A 23140-nucleotide genomic window follows, 5' to 3' on the forward strand; every position below is an offset into this window, starting at 1 on the left:
ATGTGTCTGCTGCTATTAAAGCGCTGACACAATATCCTCACATAGATAACAGACCTTGGCAGCACCGCTGTGACGTTCGACGAAGACAGAAGATGGAGACTCTGCAGCAAGAATCCTAGGTGGTGAAGAGGCTGGACCAGCTGCTGCAGCGAGAGAGACTACCGCGTCCACCAACAGTGCCAGCACGAGGTTTGTCATCCGTTCAGGTATGTGTCTGCTGCTAGTAAAGCGCTGACACAATATCTTCACATAGAAAACAGACTTTGGCAGCACCGCTTTGACGTTCGACGAAGATAGAAAAATGGAGACTCTGCAGCAAGAATCCTAGGTGGTGAAGAAACTGGACCAGCTGCTGCAGGGAGATAGTCCTCCGCGTCCACCAACAGTGCCAGCACGAGGTTTGTCATCCGTTCAGGTATGTGTCTGCTGCTAATAAAGCGCTGATATGTGTCTGCTGCTAATAAAGAGCGCTGAAATAATATCCTCACATAGATAACAGACCTGGGCAGCACCGCTGTAACGTTCGGCGAGTCCATCATATCTTGTCTCTATCAATAATAATACTAATAATATTTGGACGATTTATACAGCGCCGCTCTTGTGCAAAATCACCTCATCTCTCCTAATCTATTTTAGTCCCTTCTAGTCCCTTCTAGTCACTTCTTAGCTATTCATGCCACTTAGTGCATCTTCTCGACCCTTTTAGAATCTTTCCTGGCTCTAATACCTAAATAAAATCCAACAATTTTTTTTATTTTTAAATTACAATTTCTTTTATTGTGTCGTGATCCAACGATTTCATACCTCTGTCTCAGACCTATAGGGCTCGCTTATCGAAGGCTATCATAAACAAAATCTTGAACCAAAGTCAAAGTGAAGTGTATGTGTGTCATCTGAAACGAAGACATAAACAAAAACAAATTTTTTAAATAAAATATGGCTTATCTGTTTTCTATGTAGATAACCTTGGTTGAAGAGGTCCCGTAAATCCCGAACTAAAGACACCACTTGACATTTGAGGGGTCAGGTATAAAATCTCCAACTGCATTGAGAGTCTTTGCTCTGGCTTCACTTCCCAAATTTTATCGGTTTAAAATGCTATAATAATTGCAAATTCCGGCTAAACAGTAACAGTTACGCACATTTCGTGAAATAAGAAGGTAAGCACTATATAAAACACGTATGCTGAACATTTTTCAGCAATCTCTTAACAAGGGAAACCTTTTGAAAGGATTAAACAAACCGGAGCGGTTAAAACACGTCCGCTCTTCTCGGGGTTATTGGTGTTATGTTTAATTACCCAACTTTGCTGAATTATTTTTAAAACTTGATTGTGCCTAAATGTATACTCGGACGGTGCTAATATAGAACATCCCAATACAATATGTTCTATAGTTTCTGGAAAAGCCAAACATTTTCTACACAAATCATCAATTTGATTTGTATCTTTGATTATATGCTTCCTATAATTTTTAGTATTAATGACTCTAATTAAAATTACCCTGATTATAAGTAGCTAAAAAATTAAGAGATATCCCTAAATGTTTGGTAAGAGTATTGGCACATTGCTAGTCAATCCAAGGGATCCTGCTATCCCTCAATACAAAGGACTATCCCATCAAAACCGTGGCTTCAACAATGCCCCCATTTCTCCAAAAATAAATTTCCTAACTTATTCGAATGAGGATTGGACATTGTTCCATTCCTTACCTTTTAAAAATTCACGTGCTTGTCTCCTCAGATTGTACATTTGGTGGTCTAGAAGTGAGAACTTTGTATCACATATTTTTTGGTTGTCCCTCTCTAAATAAATATCTTCTCTTCTATCAAGCCTTATCTAAAATTGCCTCCCCTCCATTCAATACCTCATCTCTTCCAAGTCTGAATTCTTCTCCAATCTTCCATATAATTTTGAAATTTGTTAATACATAATTAATATATAAATTCACCTTCCCTCTCTCCATAATTTGAAATGACTGCCTAGAAAACTCTCGAAGGGTGAAAGCCAGAAACATTTCTTTAAAAAAAGTAGCTATCCTGGGGAAAATACATTGGACGGATATGTATATTTTTAAATACATCTGTTTGAATTTCACTTGGTAATGAAAGAATGCAAATCTTGGAAGCAGAATTTAACCTATTTCCAGACATCCGATCGAGTTGAAACTCGGCAGATAGGCTCGTTGTCGATGACAACGCATATTATCAGCTTGGTGGCAATCATGTACACACATTCAGACATTTCACTGAAATCTGATGACATTACAGCAGTTAATGTATGAAATACATGCCGGTCTTACCCGATCGGCATTGGCGAGATTGGTAGAGTGTAACTCCAGTTCCTGGGTAGGAAGGTTCAATCCTTAGTCAAACCAATTTTTTTTTTAAAGATACAATTAAAAACTTCGTTTCTTAAAGGGGTGGCCATACAAAAAACATTACCTGGTAAGACGGTTTAATTTACAAAAACATAATTGCATAAAACAGGTAAGTTATTAAGGAAATATTGTCAGCCAGCGTACATCAGGAGATTAGCATTTTTACCCCTGGCACAATAAAAGGCTCAATGACTTGGTCGAGTAAGTCACCTGCATACTCTACTCAGCGCTTAACCCGGTCAGTGCGATCAGCCGAGTCAGTGAAAGAAAAAATATATCAAAATTAGAAATTTTTGGGAGTTTTTGACATTTGTTATAAAACTCAAAATTTTTCATAATTGGCATAATCATGCCAACAAGACTTTAAACTAATCTCAAAGAACTGACTCACCCACTGTCTCTTCTACATGATCACCTCTACTCTCCAATAAGTTGCTTGACCGAGTGACTCGGCCGAGCACTCGGCATGTGTAATTCAGCCTTAAGGAGTACTAGGTCGCGGGAGGATGGCATTCCGAGGGTCCACATCAGGCAATCCTCTCTCAGTTCATATTCCATTGCTGAAAACACTGGAATAATTCATTGGCCTCATTGTAAAAATATTTTTTTCAACCACCTCTCTATAATGTGTTGTTTTTCTATTATAATTTTTACAATAATATTTATAATTCTCACACTTTTTTTCTGAAAAAGTACAACCCTCTCCACATATCTGAATAAACAAATTGTTTTTATTATAAACTGAACCTTCCGAATCAGAGGACAAAATAATAACAAATTATATTTGGAATTTGATTATAGAGGGAAACAAATTTTCGTATGATTAATCTGGGTAGGTCCTATTTAAAAATCAGCTGACTTTTATAAATTGTCTATGCATGCATAGAAAATAAGTTTTGTAAAAAGAACGCCATATTGTCGATTCCCTGTTCCGTCACTTTTACAGGCTGTCACTTTCAAGCTTCTATTTGAATGGGACGATAATGCCAGTAAAAGTCAATATAACACCTCCACCGCCCGCGAATTCCAAACAACCAGGTGTCACTAAATCTTTGCTCTATAATGGATCGAAGTTTCAGGGTCACCAAAAATCCAAAGGAAATTCATACGAAGTAGAAGTTGTTTTGCAGGTTAGTATATCAATTTAAAGACTGTTACTTTGATTTTTCTTTGTTCTGATTCATGCGCCTCTAATATTTAGAGTAGAAGTGATGCAGTTATTATTAGAATCCATGTTTATTGCGACTTGGCTCAAAATAATATCATAATATGCATATAATCAAAGATGAACATCAAATGTCATTGCTTAGTAACAACAGCTATCTGGATAGAAAATAAAATATTTTCTTTTTCAATTTGTGCAATTTCGACCTTATCTTACAGAAATCTTATCATTTTACCTGGTATTTTGATTGATTTATTGTAATCTTTTAATTTTTAGCATGTAGATGAAGAAAACTCATATCTGTGCGGCTATCTGAAAATTAAAGGCTTAACCGAAGAATTTCCAACCCTCACTACTTTCTTCGATGGAGAAATAATATCGGCCAAATATCCATTCTTGACCAGGAAGTGGGATGCTGATGAAGATGTGGACAAAAAGCACTGGGTGAGATTAAATAATAAATAGATACATATTAAACTTCTCAACTCCATTGAATTATGATGGTGCCTCACAAAAGTGACAAAGAAGTGTAGTTGTGTTAATTTTTATTATCGGGGTCCAGATTTGAGCAGCAAAACTCATTTTTCCAGTGACATTCCATGAAAAAATATCATTATTATTATTATTGTTCCAAATTATTTAAAAAAAAATTTATCTCCATTAATTTTTTCATTTGAGCAAAGTAAATTACGGTAATAACCTGACTGCCACACTTTTAAGCACAGATAATGGAAATTATAATAACTATTGAAGACAATATTAGCGATTTCCAAACGAAAATCTAAAACAGAAAAATCAGAAAAGGATACGGTCACATCTAGGACTCGAACCCAGGACCCTTGCAAGGCAAGGGATTTTCGTTTAGAAATCGCTAATATTGTCTTCAATAATTCAATTTGAGGTTTTACTCAATAAAGTTATTCCAAAAAATAAAATAAATTATAATACTTCGTTTCAATAATTACTACAAGAAACAACTATTTACATACATAAAATAGGTTATTAGGTTCTTAGTCTGGGTTAGTTTGTTAGTTAAGTAATTTATGCATATTTAGATTAAAACGGAACTTTTGCAAGTGTCACTCAAAAAGTCCAAAAGGGCAGCAAAGGGATTGTTTTATTAGGTAAATTTTGATTGTTGATTGAATAAAAATGTAATAATAATGCATCTTTTACCATCTCTCTCGACGTAAATAGTAGTAAAGTTTAAACGTCCTCGTTTAAACTTATTTACAATTACTCCTGTAATTCCCATACTCCGTGCCTATTAAAAGTGAGGCAGTTGGGTAAATATTTACCCAAATAACAATTTGTATTGATGGATTTAACTATTATATATGCATTATAGTGTTAGTTCTATGTTAAAATTGATATTTAATCATTTATGACATGGCTTGACATACCCTGGTTATTATGAATTGCTTCCGCAGAATAATGGTTTATGCATTAAACCTCGAGTCAAGGGTTGTGGGTTCGATTCTTATCAAAATGTATATAATATATAAAAATGGATATAATTATAAAAGACACTGTCTCTCTGGCTTTTGTGAGTTTGATGATGATGATTAACGAGAAAACGGCGCTACTGCTGTCACCAAAAAAATGATAAATAAATGGATTTAATTTGACCTATAAATATATTTTTAGAACATGAATTGAAATATTGGACACTTGACGACAAGATCAAGACTTATTTATCTAAGTTCAATGCCACTACTTACTACTTATAATTATTCACTATCAATGTTGTGAATGAATTGCGCTTTGCAACAAATTCATATCTATCTAATTATGCCATCTCCGTTTAATTGTTTTAATACTTAAAATGACACCAAATAGAAAATTCAAGTAAAAATGCTGTAAAATTTTTCAAATTTTCAATTTTTATGATTGTATACACCCTTTGTCTCTTTCTGGCTTGTAACAATAAGTAGGCATAAATGAGACAAAAGTGAGAAAAAATATGTGTATATATGCATCAATCCACCCAATCCTAAGTGTATGTTGTTCGGATCAACTTTAATTGTGCAACCTATACTCAAAGTTGGCTCACTTCAGCTATCAGTACGTCTGTGTCATACGTGGTGTTGCGTACCGATCGATTGGTACTCGACGAATGGATTATAATTTTTAACGAGAAAATAATATCAAACAATTGTGTTCATCACATTGAAAATAGGAGTGGGAAAGGAGACCTTGTGAATGTTGTTGCTTCAATTGGAAGTTCTGATGTTGGTCTTGAATGTTCTGTGGGCACTATAGTTTATAAATGTACATCTAGTATTGTTTTACAACACAAACAGTTTTTGTATCACACACAACAATAGTTTAATATTTATTCAATGTATGACGATTGGGGCTGATATGTAATGTTTTGCAATTATTATTACGAGGGGGCGACAAATATGCAACGATATGCAACAACGACGAAAATAACAAAAAACAAATGACACTTGCTTTGGGGTTCTATTTTTCAAAATCTTCTTGCTTGCTTTTTTCGAAAGTAAGACATTTAGGAAATAGAACAAAACAACGGAGAAGGCAATTTAGGTAGGAACCGGATTGTTGGGATAATCAGAAAAGTGTTTCAATTTTAAACACATGGTGTCCCATTTATTATTTGTGATTGTTATTTTTTAATGCTGACGGCTGATAAATTTTTTGATCTAATAATTTGTATATTTTTTCAGAGCAAGTTCACATCATTTTTCCAATATGTGAAGACTTTTAACTCGGACACTTTTGACTATGACGCCCTGGCATCCACAGACTTTGTGTTCATGCGGTGGAAAGAGCACTTCTTGGTTCCCGATCACACGATTAAGGACATCAATGGGGCATCCTTTGCCGGCTTTTACTACATTTGTTTCCAAAAGTCTGCCGCCACCATCGAGGGATATTACTATCACAGAAGCTCAGAATGGTAACTAATATTTTTGATAATAATCTGTTTTTATGTAAATAAAGCAAGGAATGCGTGTCGAAAAAGAGTTTTGTGGCGGTCCATCCTCTCTGCCTACCCGTGTGAAAGATGTGAAGGTTAGTTAGTCCTTTTTCCAGGTTGGGCTGACATATCTGGGTCTGGGGTTTCTCGTTTTGCCCTGACTTCTTTCCAATTTCTTTTCATTTTCTTTTATATAAGGAACTCCAGTGAAAAACTTATTCAAATACATTCAAATAGATTTCCAATTGCTGATTCTGAATATAAAGTTTTATTAAATATTATTATATGCAGAATTTATGTATCGCTGTATAAAAATGAATAAATCACATTAAAATGCCCTGTTTGCTTGGCACAACTGAATCTGTTGATTCTGACAATTTTGTAGGAAAAAAAAAATTTATGAGATTTTTTTCATAATAAATATATACTTATATACTTTACTTCAGACGACGCTGAAACTATGAAGTTAATATAATATGAATCGGTGACTTTAAGCTATCTATTTTGTTAAAAACTATTATCAATAACGCATACTTTTAAAAAAAAAATTTAATGTAAAACCGCATGAGAGTCTCTGTCTGGGGCCAGTGAGCGGCAGCAACGGCAATGGCGTCCCCAATTGGGCTATTTTGGTAGGCTGAAGGTAGTTGGGGGGAGGGGTTGGAGGGGAAGGAGATGGGGAAAAATAAGGTGGGGAAGTACCTGGCTATTCAGATTTGTTCAACAAACATGGCCAAAACCGTTTCAAGCAATGTTTCAATTCTGAATAGTGTCTTACACCAGGGCGATACTGAGAGTATCTTCCTCTCTGGAACGTGCGCAAATATGTTGTATACAGCCTACAGTAGTATGCGTAATTTATGATAAAGTTTCAGTTCAATCGCATTATCTGTTGAATATGTTTAGCTCGCTACAGGCTGTTTAAAAAATCTGCTTAGTTAAATTTTTTAATTTAAAATAAATCATACTTCTTTTATTTAATATATCTGCAAGAAAATCTAGTTCGGTGTTCCCCAAATACACAATACCATACATTTATATACAATAAATTATTTTTGAATTATTTAAAATTACTCCAAAAGTGGTGCCTACTTCATTATATTAGATTATGTAACCTACACTACACTAAGTACAAAGTGTAAAAATCATGCAAACATTATTTATTTTGAACACCCTCTAAGTAATGTTATTCCTGCTTGTTACTCCCCTCCCTACCCCTCAACTTCCCTGCTCAGTGCTCAGCACGCCTCAAGTCCCCGTCACTCCCCGTCCACAGTCACTAGACTCTTGACCACAGTCACCGCTATTTTTACCAGGTATTTTTTTGTACCTGTACTCACTGTACTCAGTAACGATAAGTATTCACAGAACCCACCTTTATTTGGAATCACTTAAAAATATTTCTGTATGACATTAATTTTCCAATAGATTTGCATTGAAATATATACCAAAATAAAATACTGATTTTGAATGTATACCAAAATGAAATACTGTTTTTGAAAACAGATGAAAGACTCTATTAGATTTTAATATTTCAAATAGGATACGTAATAAGTATTAAAATTCTGATTTAGAGAATTGATTTTTTTTCTTCTTAACTGTATAAATACTATTTTGCACAGAGCTTAAAATCATATTTTATTACACAAATAAATTATAAAAATTATTGTGACTTTTTTTTCGTCTCACATAAAAGGAATTTAAAACAATTTCAAAACCAAAAAAATATTGGCTTGAATCACCGAAAAAATGTCGTATTTTTATGCCTTTCTTGAAAGAATTGAGTTTTAATATGAACAAAACTATAATTTCAGATTCATATTGCGTGTGTACGGGCGCAAACAAATAATTTGTCTTAATCTTAAAGCATAACTTGCAAAAAGTGTATTTTAAATTATCATTGTAATGTATGTTACGTTTACCCTTAAAACTTTGATAATTATTTTAACTGTAAAACTAACTAACAATAAAAATTATCTTTAATATTAAATATTAAATGGTAAATTTATTATTCGTTATAAATTAGATGATTAGATTTGTTTTTTTTTTTTACATGTACTGGAGTTCCTTATTACAGTGAAACCCTCTTATAAGGTTTCTAAGTAAGAAGTTTTTCTAGCACCTTGGAAAAAACCTTACAAGAGAGTTTCACTATATGTGTTAGAATTTACTGTGTGTTTAATATTGTGTACATTTCCATTTGTTTCAGGTATCAATCACTGAACCTTAGCCACGTCCCAGAACATAGTATTCAAATTTACGAATTTAGATGAAAATATTCCCAACGGCTCTCTCCTTTAACTTTTCACCATCATTATATTTATTTAATGGATGAATAAAGCCCCTCTCAGAATACCAGAGAGAAATTAAATATTTGAATGTACTCACTTGATACGATTGAATGTATATCGTTAGACTGATGAAATACTACTTTTACTGTCAACTTTTAATAAGTCTGTATATTATGTTTGTTGTGCAATTGAATATTATTAGCCAGTTTACTTGCTTTATTAGAATTGTACGTATAAAAAAATCTACTTATTATTATTAATTAAATGTCAGTGATTATTTTAACTTTTTGACACCAATTCGATGTACTTGTTCGGTTTTGTCTTTATTTAAATTTTGAGTGATATTTATTATACATTTTATATTTATGACAAATTTATTTGTAATACGCATAATATATTGTTTTATCGCTTTGTGCGTCCAGTAGGTTGTTTAAAACTGTGCAATGTTGCTGTGGAAGATAAGCTTTGTACTTGCATATCTGATAAATCATTGATACCTATATCTTTTTAATATATTACCATGTATTGTAATGAAGATAATTTGTACATTTTTTGAAAAATTATTTTACTGTTCAATATTAATGTGAACATAATTTTTATAATAAAATCGCTGCAAGCATAGTCTTTGCCTTTTTTTATCCCTTCCCTTATAGTGCTTCAAAATCCCTTGAGCTCCGGTGCTGTGTATGTGTACTCGGTACACAGGGCACATATTTAAAATTTTGTCCTTTTTAAATATGTCCATCTAATTTCGATTTTCTCCATCTTGTTATATAGACGCACTGTCGGTGGCAATGCATTCCATCAAATTTTGGTGTCAATCTCGCATGCACAAGTGGACAAACACGAATTTCTATGAAATTAAATGATATTACAGCAGTTAATATACTAAATAAATGTCGGTCTTACCCAATCAGGATTTGGCTCAGTTGTTAGTGCGGTTGACTCCAGTCTCTTGGGAGGAAGGATAAATCCTCAGTCAAAACAAAAAAAAATAGCTTCCCATTGTGGAATGGCATTGCTAAATCACACCTCTATAAATATTAACAAATTTTTTTCTGTTACGTTTGATAGATACTAATGTATTTTCATTTTTTTATCCAAATATGTTGCTGAGGAACATCTAAAATAATATATACACTCTCTATTAGTATATTTACAGAGATATTGAACTAATTATAGACATGTCAAATCAGTTGACAGCACATACAAGAACACACATTATCTTAAATAAATACACAAATGCTTATCTACACATTGTCATGTTTTTAAAAAAAATATTATAAATCTATTTGATTTTCACTTTTGTTTTCAGTAATGAATGAATGCAAATCTTGGAAGCAGAAATTAACCCACTTGTCGACATCCGATCCAACTAAAAACTTGGCAGATAATCTCGTTGAAAATGCTTTCTTTCGACTTTCAGTGGCAATCATTTACACACACTCGGACATATTTATAAACATTTCTCTAAAATGACATTACAGCAGTTTAATATGCAAAATAAATGTCAGTCCTACCCGTTCGGCATTTGTAGAGGTTGCTAGATTCTAGACTCCAGTTCCTGGGTAGAAAGGTTCAATCCAAAGTCAAACCAAAAAAAGAAAAGATTTTTGGTTGATTTAAAAAAATATTTTCTAAACATTTCAGTAATTCTTCTTTTTCGTGTGTTGGAGGTCAAAGTGGAATGCTGTTGTTATTCAGCCAGTCAACGGCATCGGAAGTCACTTGGTTCAGCACAGATATGTCATAAGGACACTGATGTGATATGTTCTGTTGTTTTAATAGCCGATAAGGGAAAAGGGAACAAATCAACTGGAGAAGTGGCGTGACCATCCTACTTTCGGTGATTTATCAATAAATGAATCTGACAGCATACAGGCAACTCATCACCATTCGGTCCTCGAAAATAAAATTTGCTTATGAATTACTAGTCCTTTATATAATGGCGTGCAAATTGCTTTACTTACTTTAAATCCCAAATCTGGTAAACAAAATTTTGGGCTTGTTTCCCCAATTTAATATTTTGTTACACTTTTTAGTTTATTATGTATTTTGTTAAGACACTTTTACAAATGTGTTGTAATTTACCGACCTCACTCAATTTTAGCATCGCTACACCAGGCGATTCGTTTAAGAAGGAACATTCAGATCCTGCGCAGAAAAGTCCCACAATGGACAGCGCTGCAAACCTTTGCCTTACTTTAGAGAACTTTACTTTTCTGCGCATGGTCTGGTTATTTCAATGTGCGCTCTTCAGTGGTCAATGTACGACTGATGTCATAGTTCATTCAAAGCATTCTAGAACCCTCCTAGTGATCAAATGATACCCAGATTTCATGTTAGGTAAGTCTATTAATCCAGATGTCTATGGTTATAATCATAAAATAAAGAAGAAAAATAGAAGTGTGAATGGAAACAAAAGTTCCGCTGACTTAGTACCTTTTGATTCTAGACCATTTAGCGGTCTGACTCTTTTACACTTGTCTGAAATTGTATGGAAATATAGGCCCAAATAAGGCTAATATTTGGATCACAAAACACAACCACAAGACACTTGTGTGTGTGTTTTTTTTTTAAATGAGTTCCAAGCTTTCAGGATATTTGCTGAATTCACGTTGGTTTAATCAGGCACATCTACTTACTTTATTGCTGAAAACTGTTGAAGGGACTGGTCAGTAACTGAGCGGACAAATGTGTCAGGTTCCCAGTTAGGCGTCATGGTTTCAATTCATCCGTTAGCTGAGGCATCCACCATCGCACAAGCAACATTTTCCACTTACAATAACGGTAGTAGGAGCTTTTCAAATATTGTCAGATTATTCGTAAACCCGGTAATGCTCGTCTTTCTTTAAAAAACAAATAAAGACAGTTTGAAGACCTTTGGAAGAAGGGCGGATTAAAAAGACATATTGAGTATAAAATTATATGCGTTTTATTTTCACATTATTTGAAAAGACATTTATAATACATAATCTATTGACGGTAAGGACTTGGATGGAATTAGCTGCTCTTACAATATATGTATTAGTGTTAGTGTTGGATGGCCGTGTACAAGAAAATATTGGGACTCTTTTTGTAATCAATTGAAGTCATTGGACTTTGCGAAGTTTAACAAAGTGCAAGATTCATACATTTATCTCTATTAATATTACTAATTAGTTTAGAGTACACATGTTGCGTTCAATAAGTTTATCTTACAAACCCTAAACCAGTGGCGTGCCGTGAGAGTTTACAATACAAAAGTGCTAAGAGTGAAAAAATAATAATTTAATTACTGCAGGTGAAGATTTGGTCAGTAAAGTCAAAACCTTGAAAATGAAGAGTGCCACATGACATTTTTAATGCCAACCATTCTAATAGATTGAATTCAATCATATTTAGTATTTTTAACATTTACAAGGTCCCCGTTAAAGGCTGATTCTCGGTCCGTCTCAGCTTTCTATCAAATTGTATTCATTCAGCTGACAAGCATAACAACATGACTGTCCAACTTTTCTGCTGATCACAATTTGTTCAAAAGCTAAAAAGACCTATATCGGCAGTAACGGGAAACTTTCGATTAGAAATAAAACCAAATGGATTGTCGAAATAACATTTTAAAAAGCAAATTGCCGCAGGACATAATTTCTTATTCCAATCATAACAGATTGAATTTATTTTGTATTTTTATCTTTTCGTTTTTGACAATACATGGCACAATTTCCTCCAACTCCTATGGCAGTCTGGGGGTTGAAAAGGGGGTCAAATCATTTAGAGGCAGGTTTTTAACATATTTTCTTTTATAAATCTAAGCACTTTTACAAGGAAAACTCTTTCTTGGGGCCACTTCCCTGTACAATCAACTAAAGTAGTGCATTGATTATTATTTGTGCCAATTACACATCGTACTATGCTGTCATTAATATCAACATAAAATGCTCACGAAAATCTAAAATATCCTTTTTATTAGTTTGCAGGTAAATAAATCAAGTACATGGTAGAGCTAAGTTATTATTGCCATTCAGGAATTCTTAAAAAGAAAATTATAAATGGTTTTAATAAAATTCCACTGTGCTTTGTAAAAGCTTATCGCTCTGATAGGTTCGCTGTAACCCCACCCTTTTATTGACACATTTATGAGAAAGCGATGTGGCAGTGTAGTTCTCAGTGACATGTCAATATTGAAGGAGACTAGCAGTTTGTATAACATAGATAAAAAGTGATTGATTTGATTATTTTTAAAAAATTCTATGGAAATATTTTGTACTTGGTTTTAATTCAGTTTACATTTAAATATTATGTGTGACTTTCCTGGTTTTCTGAACTAAACTAAAATACTGAATAAATATTCTGATGGTTTCAACATACATATATGTGCCTTATTTACATTCAAAACTTTAGAGATTTTTTTCTACGAAATGGGGGCATTAAAATAATCATTGTATTACAATAACTATTTTATTCCGGAGTACAAATCACTATGAGAAAATATTTGAATATTTGAGATGTTTTAAAAACGTTGAACAAATAAATTTCGGGAAAACTTTTACGATTTTTACTAATAATATGATACTTTCCAGATCTAATACTTCAAGTTAAAATACAGATAAGTTTAAATATACCTCAAATGAGAAGTTTTTCTTGAAATAATGTCAATTTGAACCCAATTGAATAATTCAATATTCGATTCAAAGCACTAATCATAAAATATATTTATATTAAATATGTGGAAATGACAATAAAACAAATATATATATTATGTAGCAAAAAACTAGATTCAGATCTATAAATAGATTTATAAAAACAAGTTGCGTTTAATCATTCAAATATTTTGGCACTGTGCCTGTACTTGTACACCATGTGAAGGGAGATATCATTTAAATACCTCATAATAATTGATCTTATAAAACTACAGATTTTCCATTAAAATAAATACTTTTATACAAACTACAATACGAAATCACTTTACACATGACATTGAAATATTGCAATTATAGAAAACATTGCTCCAAAGATAAACGTATTGTACTTTTTAAATTCCTACAAGAATAATCGCCAATGTTCATAAATGCTCTTTACCTCACATCTTAGTGTTTATAATCCTAAAATATAACAATATACATAGTCACAGTCACTTTTCGCAATCAACAATCTGGCTTAAGAATATAAATATATACTGTATATTTTAATTAATTACATAATAGCGGGACAAGTTCACCACTCTTTTAAACTTATGCTATATACAAGTCTAGCTGCTCGCTATTCCGCCTTCACATATCCGTTAATATCAATGCGTAACACTTAACCGTTAGCGGGGATTACTACGATATAACACAAGAGTTTCTACCGGCACAGGAGGTCCTATGTTCAATGGTTCCGTTGGGGCTCAGAGCCCCGTTGTTGGTGGGCAACTTGATGCGGGAGCCCTTGAGGTTACGGTACTGCATGGTGGATGAAGTCATGGCGTAGGACTTGAGGTGGGACTTCATGACGCTGGGGAGGGGTAGTTGCTCGATGCTGTACACTGTGGTTTTCTGGACTATGGCGCGGCAGCACATCTCTTGCAGGCTTAAAACTGCAATCAAAATACATATGAAGCAACTGAGCAGTGATCTACATAAGATGTCTTAAACTGGTTTCATTCATTTGGAGAACCTACGCAATTGCATTTTGCTATATAACTATTATATATATTTTAATTTTTTTTTTTAAATGACTAACACATTCCATGGTTATGGATAACCTGACAATATTTGAAAATCTCCTACTACCACCACACTAAACGGAAAATTTTGCTTGTGTAGTGATGAAGGACTTAGCCAGCCGAGGAATACAACACACTACGCTTGGGTGGGACCCAAACGCGATGTCAACTCAGCCACCGACCGGTCCAATATATATATGAGTTTGTATTATTTAATCCTTAATAAGTGAAAGTTTGTAATAAAAACGGATTTTATAATATAACCCATTTTGGGTTTAAGTTTTTCACATCGCCAATCTATTTTGAAACCTACAATGTTTTTTTTATAATTTCCTATTTCAGTTCAGCATATCTGAATGCATCATTCCCTTTCCTCAATAAACTATTTTGAATTACAAATGAAGACACAAAATTATGCTTAGTACAAAAAAAACTCTTATTCTAATAACAGTCTGTATCTTAACTAAAACATTGGGTTATTTCACAGAATTTGAACATTTCATCAAAAGAGGATTTTCAAGTTCCGTGAAGGTTCTATTCAACTTCTGTTATTATTTCAGTTTTGTTAAGTCCCCGGCCAATAATGATATAATAATAAAACTTGAATAGAACTTACACAGAACTTGAAAATCAACTTTAAAATTTGATGAATTGTTCAAATTCCGTGAAATAACCCATCCTAAGTTTAGTCCGCCTCCTGTAAAGTTGTCCAAAGACTGGTATTAGACATATACCAACAATTAACTCTAAAACCGTGGGACTTTTACTAATCATGATATTCAATTTTCAGAACGGCCTTGGGGTCTCCCATCCACAGTTGAAAGGTTATCCACCATTTACCAAACACCCTGTATATAACCACACAGAATACAAAGAAGTATTAAATTACAACAATTGGTCAGGGAAGGTCAAGGTTTAGTTTAGTTAAGTATATCCAACTGCAAACATGAATACAGTGAAACCACTTAAGATTACAACCAGTGGCGGCTAGCTCTGAGGAGCGTTGGAGCAACGCACTCCCAAAATTTCAGTCAATCTAAAAATAATAATTATTAACAAATAATAAAAACATCGAAAATAAAAGCAAATAATAGTAATGCAAGTATACACAGATTTAGGAAATGAAATAAAAAGAATTTGTCATTCTCATACTATAAAAATATTACCATTCGTTATTTCGGCTACTGGCATTATACCTTGCTCTCTCATTCAAAATTTAGGCGTATTAGATCTATCAAAAAATTTATATATAAAGATGCAAAAGTCGGTCATTTTGAATACATGTAGGATAATGAAAGATTTTTTAAATATTTATGTTGAGGGATCAGTAGGATTTATAGGCCCTGTTAGAAGTTCTACTGAGCCGAACCCTCTGATATGAAAATATCTGGAGTCGGTGAATTATTTTCTCATTTGATCTCTGGTGAGTTGACGTGTTGTTCTTGTATTGTTTTGTATTTATTTTGCTTATATAATACACTTGCATAATGTTGATTGACTAGATGATCATTTGTGGAAGGGTTTAGTTTTTCCTATGGGGAAGATTTAACCCGGACCATAAAATCGGAAGTTTGAAATTGTAAAGTTAAATTCAACGGGATTGAATTTATGTTTTTTGTATCACGTGTAGGTCGTTCGTAGGTCAGTACAAGCTTCAAAATTGCTAATTGCTAGTATCTTTCACTGCTGAAGATTTACCTGGCGTAGGGATAGATTGGCAATATTTTTTAGCGCACTACCCATTCTGGTCACTTCAAGCCACCACTGGTTACAACATAAGAAGTTTTCAAGCTTAAAGAGTTTTTCCGGTCTCTTTGAGAACCTTGTTCCCGAGAGTTTCCCTATATGTATATAGTATTGGTAAGTTATTAGTTACCTTTATTACTCCGCCACAACCTCTCCATGCCGTTGCGGTGCAGTGCCATGCGCGACAGCTCGCAGAAGCTCTCGCGGATGTTGAAGTCGCAGAGCGGGCTAACCTCAAAGAAGGCCATGCGGTTCTTGGCCGCATACAGCTCCGCCTCGCGCTCTCCCACCTGCCGCTTGAAGGCCAGGTGCAGCCGGTTGCCCACCAGCACCTTTGGCACCCCTGGCGCGTGCTGGGAAATAACATCAAATACATCACATCAAAAATCTCTTCACTATTGTTCTTCCGGTATTTCAATGAAAGATGCTCCGACAAACTAGCATCATTGATCTCTTCGGCTCCGGTGGACGGCCAGAACAACCAAAACGCAAGCCCAACATTTGTACACAGTTGACTGTCACACTAGAACGGTTTGATTCTATTCTTAAGTTCAGCTGTATGAGCTCAGCTGTGGAACGATTTGCCAGCCTCTGTGTTTCCTCCCTCCTACAACATGGGTCTCTTCAGGACCCAGCTTCACTACTTCCTTCCTCAAAAAGACCCTACACACAACGTCCCCAAAGGGCGCTTCTTACGCATTATCGACATATGATTTATGTAAAGTGTTTTCCTTATGGAGATAGTACAGGTGTAATCAGGTAAATTGATTAGTAATCAATTGTCCAGCAATTGATCGATATATCAGTCAATCCATTATGGAGAAATAAATAAAAAAATCAGTTAAAAACTCAATATTTCCACAGACATATGAATATATAGACTAGAAATTAAAGGTGAGGGGTAAAATCAACTGTTGAAGAACGAAGGGGGTAAAGCTGACTGTGATTCGTCAATAAATCAATCTGACAGTATATAGGCATCTCGCATTATAATATCACCATTTAGTTCTTAAAAGTAAAATCTGCTTTTGAATGAATAGACATTTTTACATGGGAGCGCAAATTACTCGCCACGTTATGAACAAATTTGCGAAGTCCAAATTCGGCAAAAAAAATTTCTTCTATTTTCAGAGTCGAATATTTTGTTTACGTATTTAGTTAAGACACTTTTATAAGTATTCATAATTTACTTCCCAGTAACAACGATGCACACACTTGAGAATCGCTACATTCGACCAATGTTGGCTCGATGTGATAGTATATGTTTCTACAACTGATTCATATTATACGACGTGAATAAGCTTAAAATGATGCTTACATATGGAATGTAATACGACAATTGGGTTTATTCTCTTTTTCACATCTATTTTTACAAGTTTTCATATCACAAGCCACTATTTTGCCGTGTTATTTCATAAAATGCCTCGACCATAGCTCGACGCTAGTTCGAACAAGAATGATGACGTCACATTCTCAAGATTCACGGGAAGCCATACGCGAGCCCAGCCGGCTCCAATGGAACCGGTATGGGGAGTGGGGAATAATACGCTTTTAATCACTTAGGGCAGGTCTACTAATATTCATATGTCTATGAATATCTCAAATTTTTATTGATGCAAGATATTCACTTTATATTTTGCATCTTTATTTAATTAATACTGATGATTCTGCATACATTATTTATAAAAACCAATTTGTCAAATTAACTAAATAATGCATTTGTCAATTAGTAAATTTTGGCTCGATTTTAAATAATCAATAGTATTTTTTTGCTTATAGTTTTTGTGTTTTATTCGTAGAACTCCATTTAATTTTTTTAAAATTTAATTAAAATCCAATTTAATAATATAATTTGATTTTAATTAAATTTAAAAAAAGAAGTATTTTTTTGTACTACCAAAATGTACACAGAGTTCAGTAATAAATTGCCTTGTCTCTGCTAAAGGCCAAATATACCCGATTTTTATATGATTTCCATTGAACAAATCTGTAATACACACCTTATCAACTTCCTCCAGCCAGCGTTCTATGCTGTCAAAGGACCATTTGTTGGTGATATCGTATACCAGCAGTATTCCCTGAGCACCTCTCGAGTAGGACCGGATGATGGTGCAGAACCTCCCCTGGCCCGAGGTGTCCCACAGCTGCAGCTTTACCCGTTTTCCGTCTAACAATATCGTTGTTGTCTTGTAAGCTGAAATTCCACGAGACACTCCATTAATACATGTAGATTCAGTGATAAAGCATTTATGTGATTGGAAATTAACAGAACAGTATCAGAAATTTAAATATACGGGGATCTCTTGGACGACAAAGTTTCAAGAAGTTGGAAAGTATTATTACAAAAACATTTCAACGCTCCCCGCCGAATAAAATCTACGTAAAATGTGTTTTCATTGTTTAAAAGCTTTCTCATAAGTAGATTTGAACTAAAATTTACATTCTTCAAAGAATTGATAACGGAGAAAAACATGTAAAAATTGCACAAGCATTAAAGTTGGCAATATGTTTCTAGAGTATGAACGATTATGAAGAATAAAGATGAAATTATGTTATTCCTCTGCATTCAATACAGAACAAGTAATTGGTTATTTTTGATGACTAAACACTCACATGAATAGAATAATTTTCTTGATACGGCATTGAGATATTTTTATACACACAAAAAAGCATCTGACTTATATTTGCGTTTCATCAAATAATAGGTTATGTGTTTAAATGTACATCAATATATCATTTATTTTAACCATATCTACGCGGATATTCAAATATGTGATCCATGAAGTTTAACTAAAACACATACATTGCGTCAAAAGGTGCCACGTAATAGTATAGATTGCATTGAAAACACAATACATTTGTAATTTAGTCTGGCTATTAAAGCTTTGTCATCCGAGAAGACCACCTTTGGCTGAGCCATGTAACGAGTGTACTGTTGAAAGTTCAAAGCATCACAGTTATTACAAGTCTCACCACTTCCGCTGCAAAAGGGGGACTCAGCGGATCCGTCCTCCAGGTCCTGCAGGATCTCCTGCTTGCCCACGTCCGAGTCGCCCACCAGCAGCACCTTCAGGAGGTAGTCGTACTGCTTCGGGACGGCCGGGGGTCGACCTACAACACAAATCAAATGTTGTAGCACTATGTAACACAATAACAATAAATAAATACATTATGTATGGACCATGAGGTAGATTAAAACACTGATTGTGACTTATTGTAAGACTAGCTATATTTTTTGCACCAGGAGGGTTCGAGATAGACCGCCAAAGAATGCACATTGAACCTGCGCAGAAAAGTAAAGTTCGCAGAATTTGAAGTAAGGCAATGGTTTGCAGCGCAGACCTTTGTGGAACTTTTCTGCGCATCTTAATGTTTGTAAAAACAGTTGAAAAACCAAACCACCTTCAAATGGAGTTGCGTAGCGATGCTAAAAATTTGAATTTGTATTTAAGTTTTTTTTTTTACGCAGTTAGCAATTTGCGACACATTGTGAAAAGAACTAATAATTCTTCATAAGCAGATTTTATTTTCGCAACTAAATGGTGATATTGCAATGCGATTTGCCTGTATACTGTCAGATTCATTTATTGACAAATTACAGAAAGGGAGATGGTCATGCTCCCTCATTGCGGTGGATGGTTTGTTGGGGGATCTTAGAAGAGAAAATGTGGATAATTTTGTCATTGCAGGTTTTCAATTTTTTTTTTTTTCACTGCAGGTGTACATTTATCCCATCTTTTAGAGGTTTTTCTCCGCCGACTCTTGGAAGTGCTAAGTTTGGCATCATTTTATTTTTTTTTCACATCTAATATGAAACTGAAAATCTGGTAATCTGAACCTGATAGTATTTTTACGTTAATATCTTCCTACTTCTCACTCCGCATACCAACAGAAGTGGTGCCATCTACGATATTCAAAGAGAATCGTTATAGTTTTCAAAAAATAATATAGTATATAGATACGTGTTCTGTGTAGGAATGGTTTTTCTCATCATTTTTAATGATAAACTAATGTTTATAAGAAAAGAATGTTTAGTGTGTTTAAGACAAGGCTTTTTATGAATAGCTCTAAGGATAACACATATTATAAGCAGTAATTATCCAATTGAAATACCCATAGAAATTGAAAATATCTCTTGAGTAAAAATAAATGCTACTGATGGGAATTGAACCCACAGCCTTCTGATAGCTGACATAGCTGACGTTAGTAGTTTAAAGCAGCTGAACGGTTTTTGTAGTACCGGGTTCTGCCAGTAGAACTTTGTACCGCTACCTTTCCCCAGTCAGTATAACGGTTTGGGTCATTTGGAACTCTGTTCACGAAAATTAGCCATCTAAACTGTATGGACGCCCTACAGTTTTTTCCCCGGCATCTTACCAGGAAGTTCTTTAAAGGTGCTAAAATCTTTAACACATTTTGAAAATTTTTCACTATGGATGCCATTGTTATTGACTGGGGGGATTTAAAAATGGACTCATCTGATTGTTTTATTTGTATTCTAAATACAAAATTTACCAAACTGACTCGAAGAAATTCAAAAATTTATAAAAATTGTGCACAAGTGTGCTTGAATACCTTTCTACAGAATTTACCCAAATGATATTCTAAGGAAGTAATATTGGAAACATGATAAAGGAACCAGCTACAATCGATATACAAGAAGAAGAGACCAGTGCATTACCGATAGACATTGTCGTGAAATTTAATTTAACTAAAAATACTAACAATATGATTATATTGTATTAAATTCTCCGAAGACTGGACTAATACGGGTTTTGTATGTAGAGAATTACGGCATTATCCCCGTAGCGAGGTAACTTCCTGCAAACCGTCGACAGCGACTGAGTTGGCACGAAGAATTAGAGAGATCGGTGCATTTGTGAGAGAGTTAAATAATGAAATTAACGCAGTGTTAGTCGAAACGGTTGAGATTAGTCTTCTAGGGTTAATTAATATTATTTCTTTAACTTTTTACTTTCAGAATGCTTTATATAACATATAAAAAAATGTAGAATTCAACACAAACACTCAAAGCACTATCGTAAAAATTAACGAATTACCTTCATACTGCACTAGATTGATTCTAATGAAAAATGTTTAGGAATATTTATAGAACTAAAAAAGGCATTCAACAGTATATCAAGAAACTAATACTTAAATTAATATCCATTGGAATAATTAGAAAAGTCTTAGCACGGATTAGTTACCTAAATAAAATACCCCAAGAAGTTAAATTAATTAAACAAGTTAGTGACTCTGAAAATAGTGGATTCTCAATATCTCAAGGTATAGTTTTACGGCCTTTGCTAGTTATCATATATGTTAACGATATATTTAACGTCTCTAAATATGGCAAAATGATTTCATTCGCAGACGTCACAGTACTACTAATAAAAGCTAATACTTGGATAGAAGTCAACAACATGGCTAATGCAGATATTAACAAAAGAAAAAAAAATGGTTTGATAAAAATTTATTGCTATTTAATTTATTGGCCGAAAAATTAACACCAGCCAAAAGGACGACTTCTCCAGCGCAGTGCTTGGTGTACTGACTACTTGGTGGGAAAGGTAGCTGTACACAGTTCTACCGGCAGAACCCGGTACTACAAAAACTAAGCCCCACGCAACATCAACTTGGTTTCTTTTGGGTACCCCCTCGTATGATTATACACATTCACGACAAATGATTAATAGAATATAAAATCAACAGTATACATTCTATTTTGGTTAGGGTCTAGGTTTGTCTTCTGACTTCCGGACAGGATTTAAAAATCGCCGTATGGTTTGTCAAAAAAATAAAATGTCGATTTTTTTGTTGTTATAATAGATATTGTATAATAGGGCTGTATATGTGATATGGGGTCTTGTACAGCCAATGATAGTTTGGGTTCGTAGGAAAACGGAAAGTGTTTTATGTCTACGAATAAAATATTACCTGTTCTCTGGTGATGTGAGCGTGGGAGAGTGGTGATGCCTCCCTGCAGGGCGGCACTGCTCCCCGGGCCCGGGGGGCTCACCAGCCCAGTGCCCCCGAACATGCCGCTAATGTATGGCTGAATACCCGACACTGCTCCCTCGGAGCTCCCACACTCATAATCATCACATTCACCTCAGTCCGCAGTCAATACAACTACTTTTCCTTCGCACACTTAACATTGTTCTCCAACTGTGCAAAAATGTCAAAAACCCACAATGGATTGATTTTCAACAATCTTAACCAGTTTTGTCACTCGCATCAACTTTTAGTAACAATTTCCACTCAATGTAAACATCCGAAAAGGTGTTTGTGTTTTTCATAACAAGGTCGTTTAGTTTTTACAAAGAGAGTATACTATATTATTTATGTCAATAACGTATTGCTGGAGAACACAGGGAACGCGGATTCGCATACGAGATTTATATGATTTTATCAATTGATCTTTGGATGGAAATGATTCATGAATGTATTATTGCTAAGGATTCTAAATTTTATTAGGAATTTACGATGCTGAATTGGTCTACAGAAAATAAATTCATTGATGACATTTCACATTATAGCACTCGCTTGCAAGTCATAGACAAATCGAAAATGTGCGTGAATGGTTTATTTATGAGACAAATCTTGTACAAAACAATTTCTAAATAAATGTCTATATTTCATTTTGTTTCATCAACTTATCATTAAATCAAAAGCCAGTACGTGGTAGGTAATGAATATTACAAAATTGAAATATTAGAAAATTGGAGCAAGCGGAAGTGGTGTAAATATCAGGCTCATTTTTTTCACGTTTAATTTTGAGTTTTAACAGAAGGTCGAGAGTGCTGTATTGTCTGGTAAGCAGTAATTATAGGAATTCGGATAAGTGTTATATATTATATAGTGGTATACCTAATACAAACCTATTCCGAAATATAGGGAAATAAAAACTTTGAGCATACCATTGCTTGT

General features: G+C 34.2%; 2 protein-coding genes across 2 annotated transcripts; one reads left to right on the forward strand and one right to left on the reverse strand.

Annotated features, from left to right (window-relative positions):
- Positions 1-3281: 3281 nt before the first annotated feature.
- LOC149419364 (glucose-induced degradation protein 4 homolog) lies at positions 3282-9391 on the forward strand. Its single transcript, XM_089637800.1, has 4 exons — positions 3282-3508; positions 3820-3987; positions 6234-6466; positions 8697-9391. The coding sequence occupies exons 1-4, from the start codon at positions 3362-3364 to the stop codon at positions 8758-8760; spliced, it is 612 nt and encodes a 203-aa protein (XP_089493926.1). The 5' UTR covers positions 3282-3361; the 3' UTR covers positions 8761-9391.
- A 2299-nt stretch (positions 9392-11690) lies between these two features.
- Positions 11691-22760, reverse strand: Rab40 (RAS oncogene family member Rab40). Its single transcript, XM_089638254.1, has 5 exons — positions 22148-22760; positions 19184-19321; positions 18211-18404; positions 16341-16563; positions 11691-14335 (listed from the first exon to the last, which is right to left on the reverse strand). The coding sequence occupies exons 1-5, from the start codon at positions 22248-22250 to the stop codon at positions 14082-14084; spliced, it is 912 nt and encodes a 303-aa protein (XP_089494380.1). The 5' UTR covers positions 22251-22760; the 3' UTR covers positions 11691-14081.
- Between the last annotated feature and the right edge of the window lie 380 nt (positions 22761-23140).

This window comes from Hesperophylax consimilis, chromosome 12 (genome assembly GCF_061612785.1).
Source record: "Hesperophylax consimilis isolate HC1 chromosome 12, BYU_Hcon_1.0, whole genome shotgun sequence".
In the NCBI taxonomy this organism is placed as follows: domain Eukaryota; kingdom Metazoa; phylum Arthropoda; class Insecta; order Trichoptera; family Limnephilidae; genus Hesperophylax; species Hesperophylax consimilis.

Excerpts from the sequence above, each read along its gene's own strand:
- LOC149419364 (XM_089637800.1), top strand. The coding sequence starts at position 3,362 with ATGCCAGTAAAAGTCAATATAACACCTCCACCGCCCGCGAATTCCAAA. Across the intron at positions 3,509-3,819 it reads AAGTAGAAGTTGTTTTGCAG|CATGTAGATGAAGAAAACTC; the intron begins GTTAGTATATCA and ends TTTAATTTTTAG. Across the intron at positions 3,988-6,233 it reads ATGTGGACAAAAAGCACTGG|AGCAAGTTCACATCATTTTT; the intron begins GTGAGATTAAAT and ends ATATTTTTTCAG.
- Rab40 (XM_089638254.1), bottom strand. The coding sequence starts at position 22,250 with ATGTTCGGGGGCACTGGGCTGGTGAGCCCCCCGGGCCCGGGGAGCAGT. Across the intron at positions 18,405-19,183 it reads CCCCTTTTGCAGCGGAAGTG|CTTACAAGACAACAACGATA; the intron begins GTGAGACTTGTA and ends GTGGAATTTCAG. Across the intron at positions 16,564-18,210 it reads GGCTGGAGGAAGTTGATAAG|CACGCGCCAGGGGTGCCAAA; the intron begins GTGTGTATTACA and ends GTTATTTCCCAG.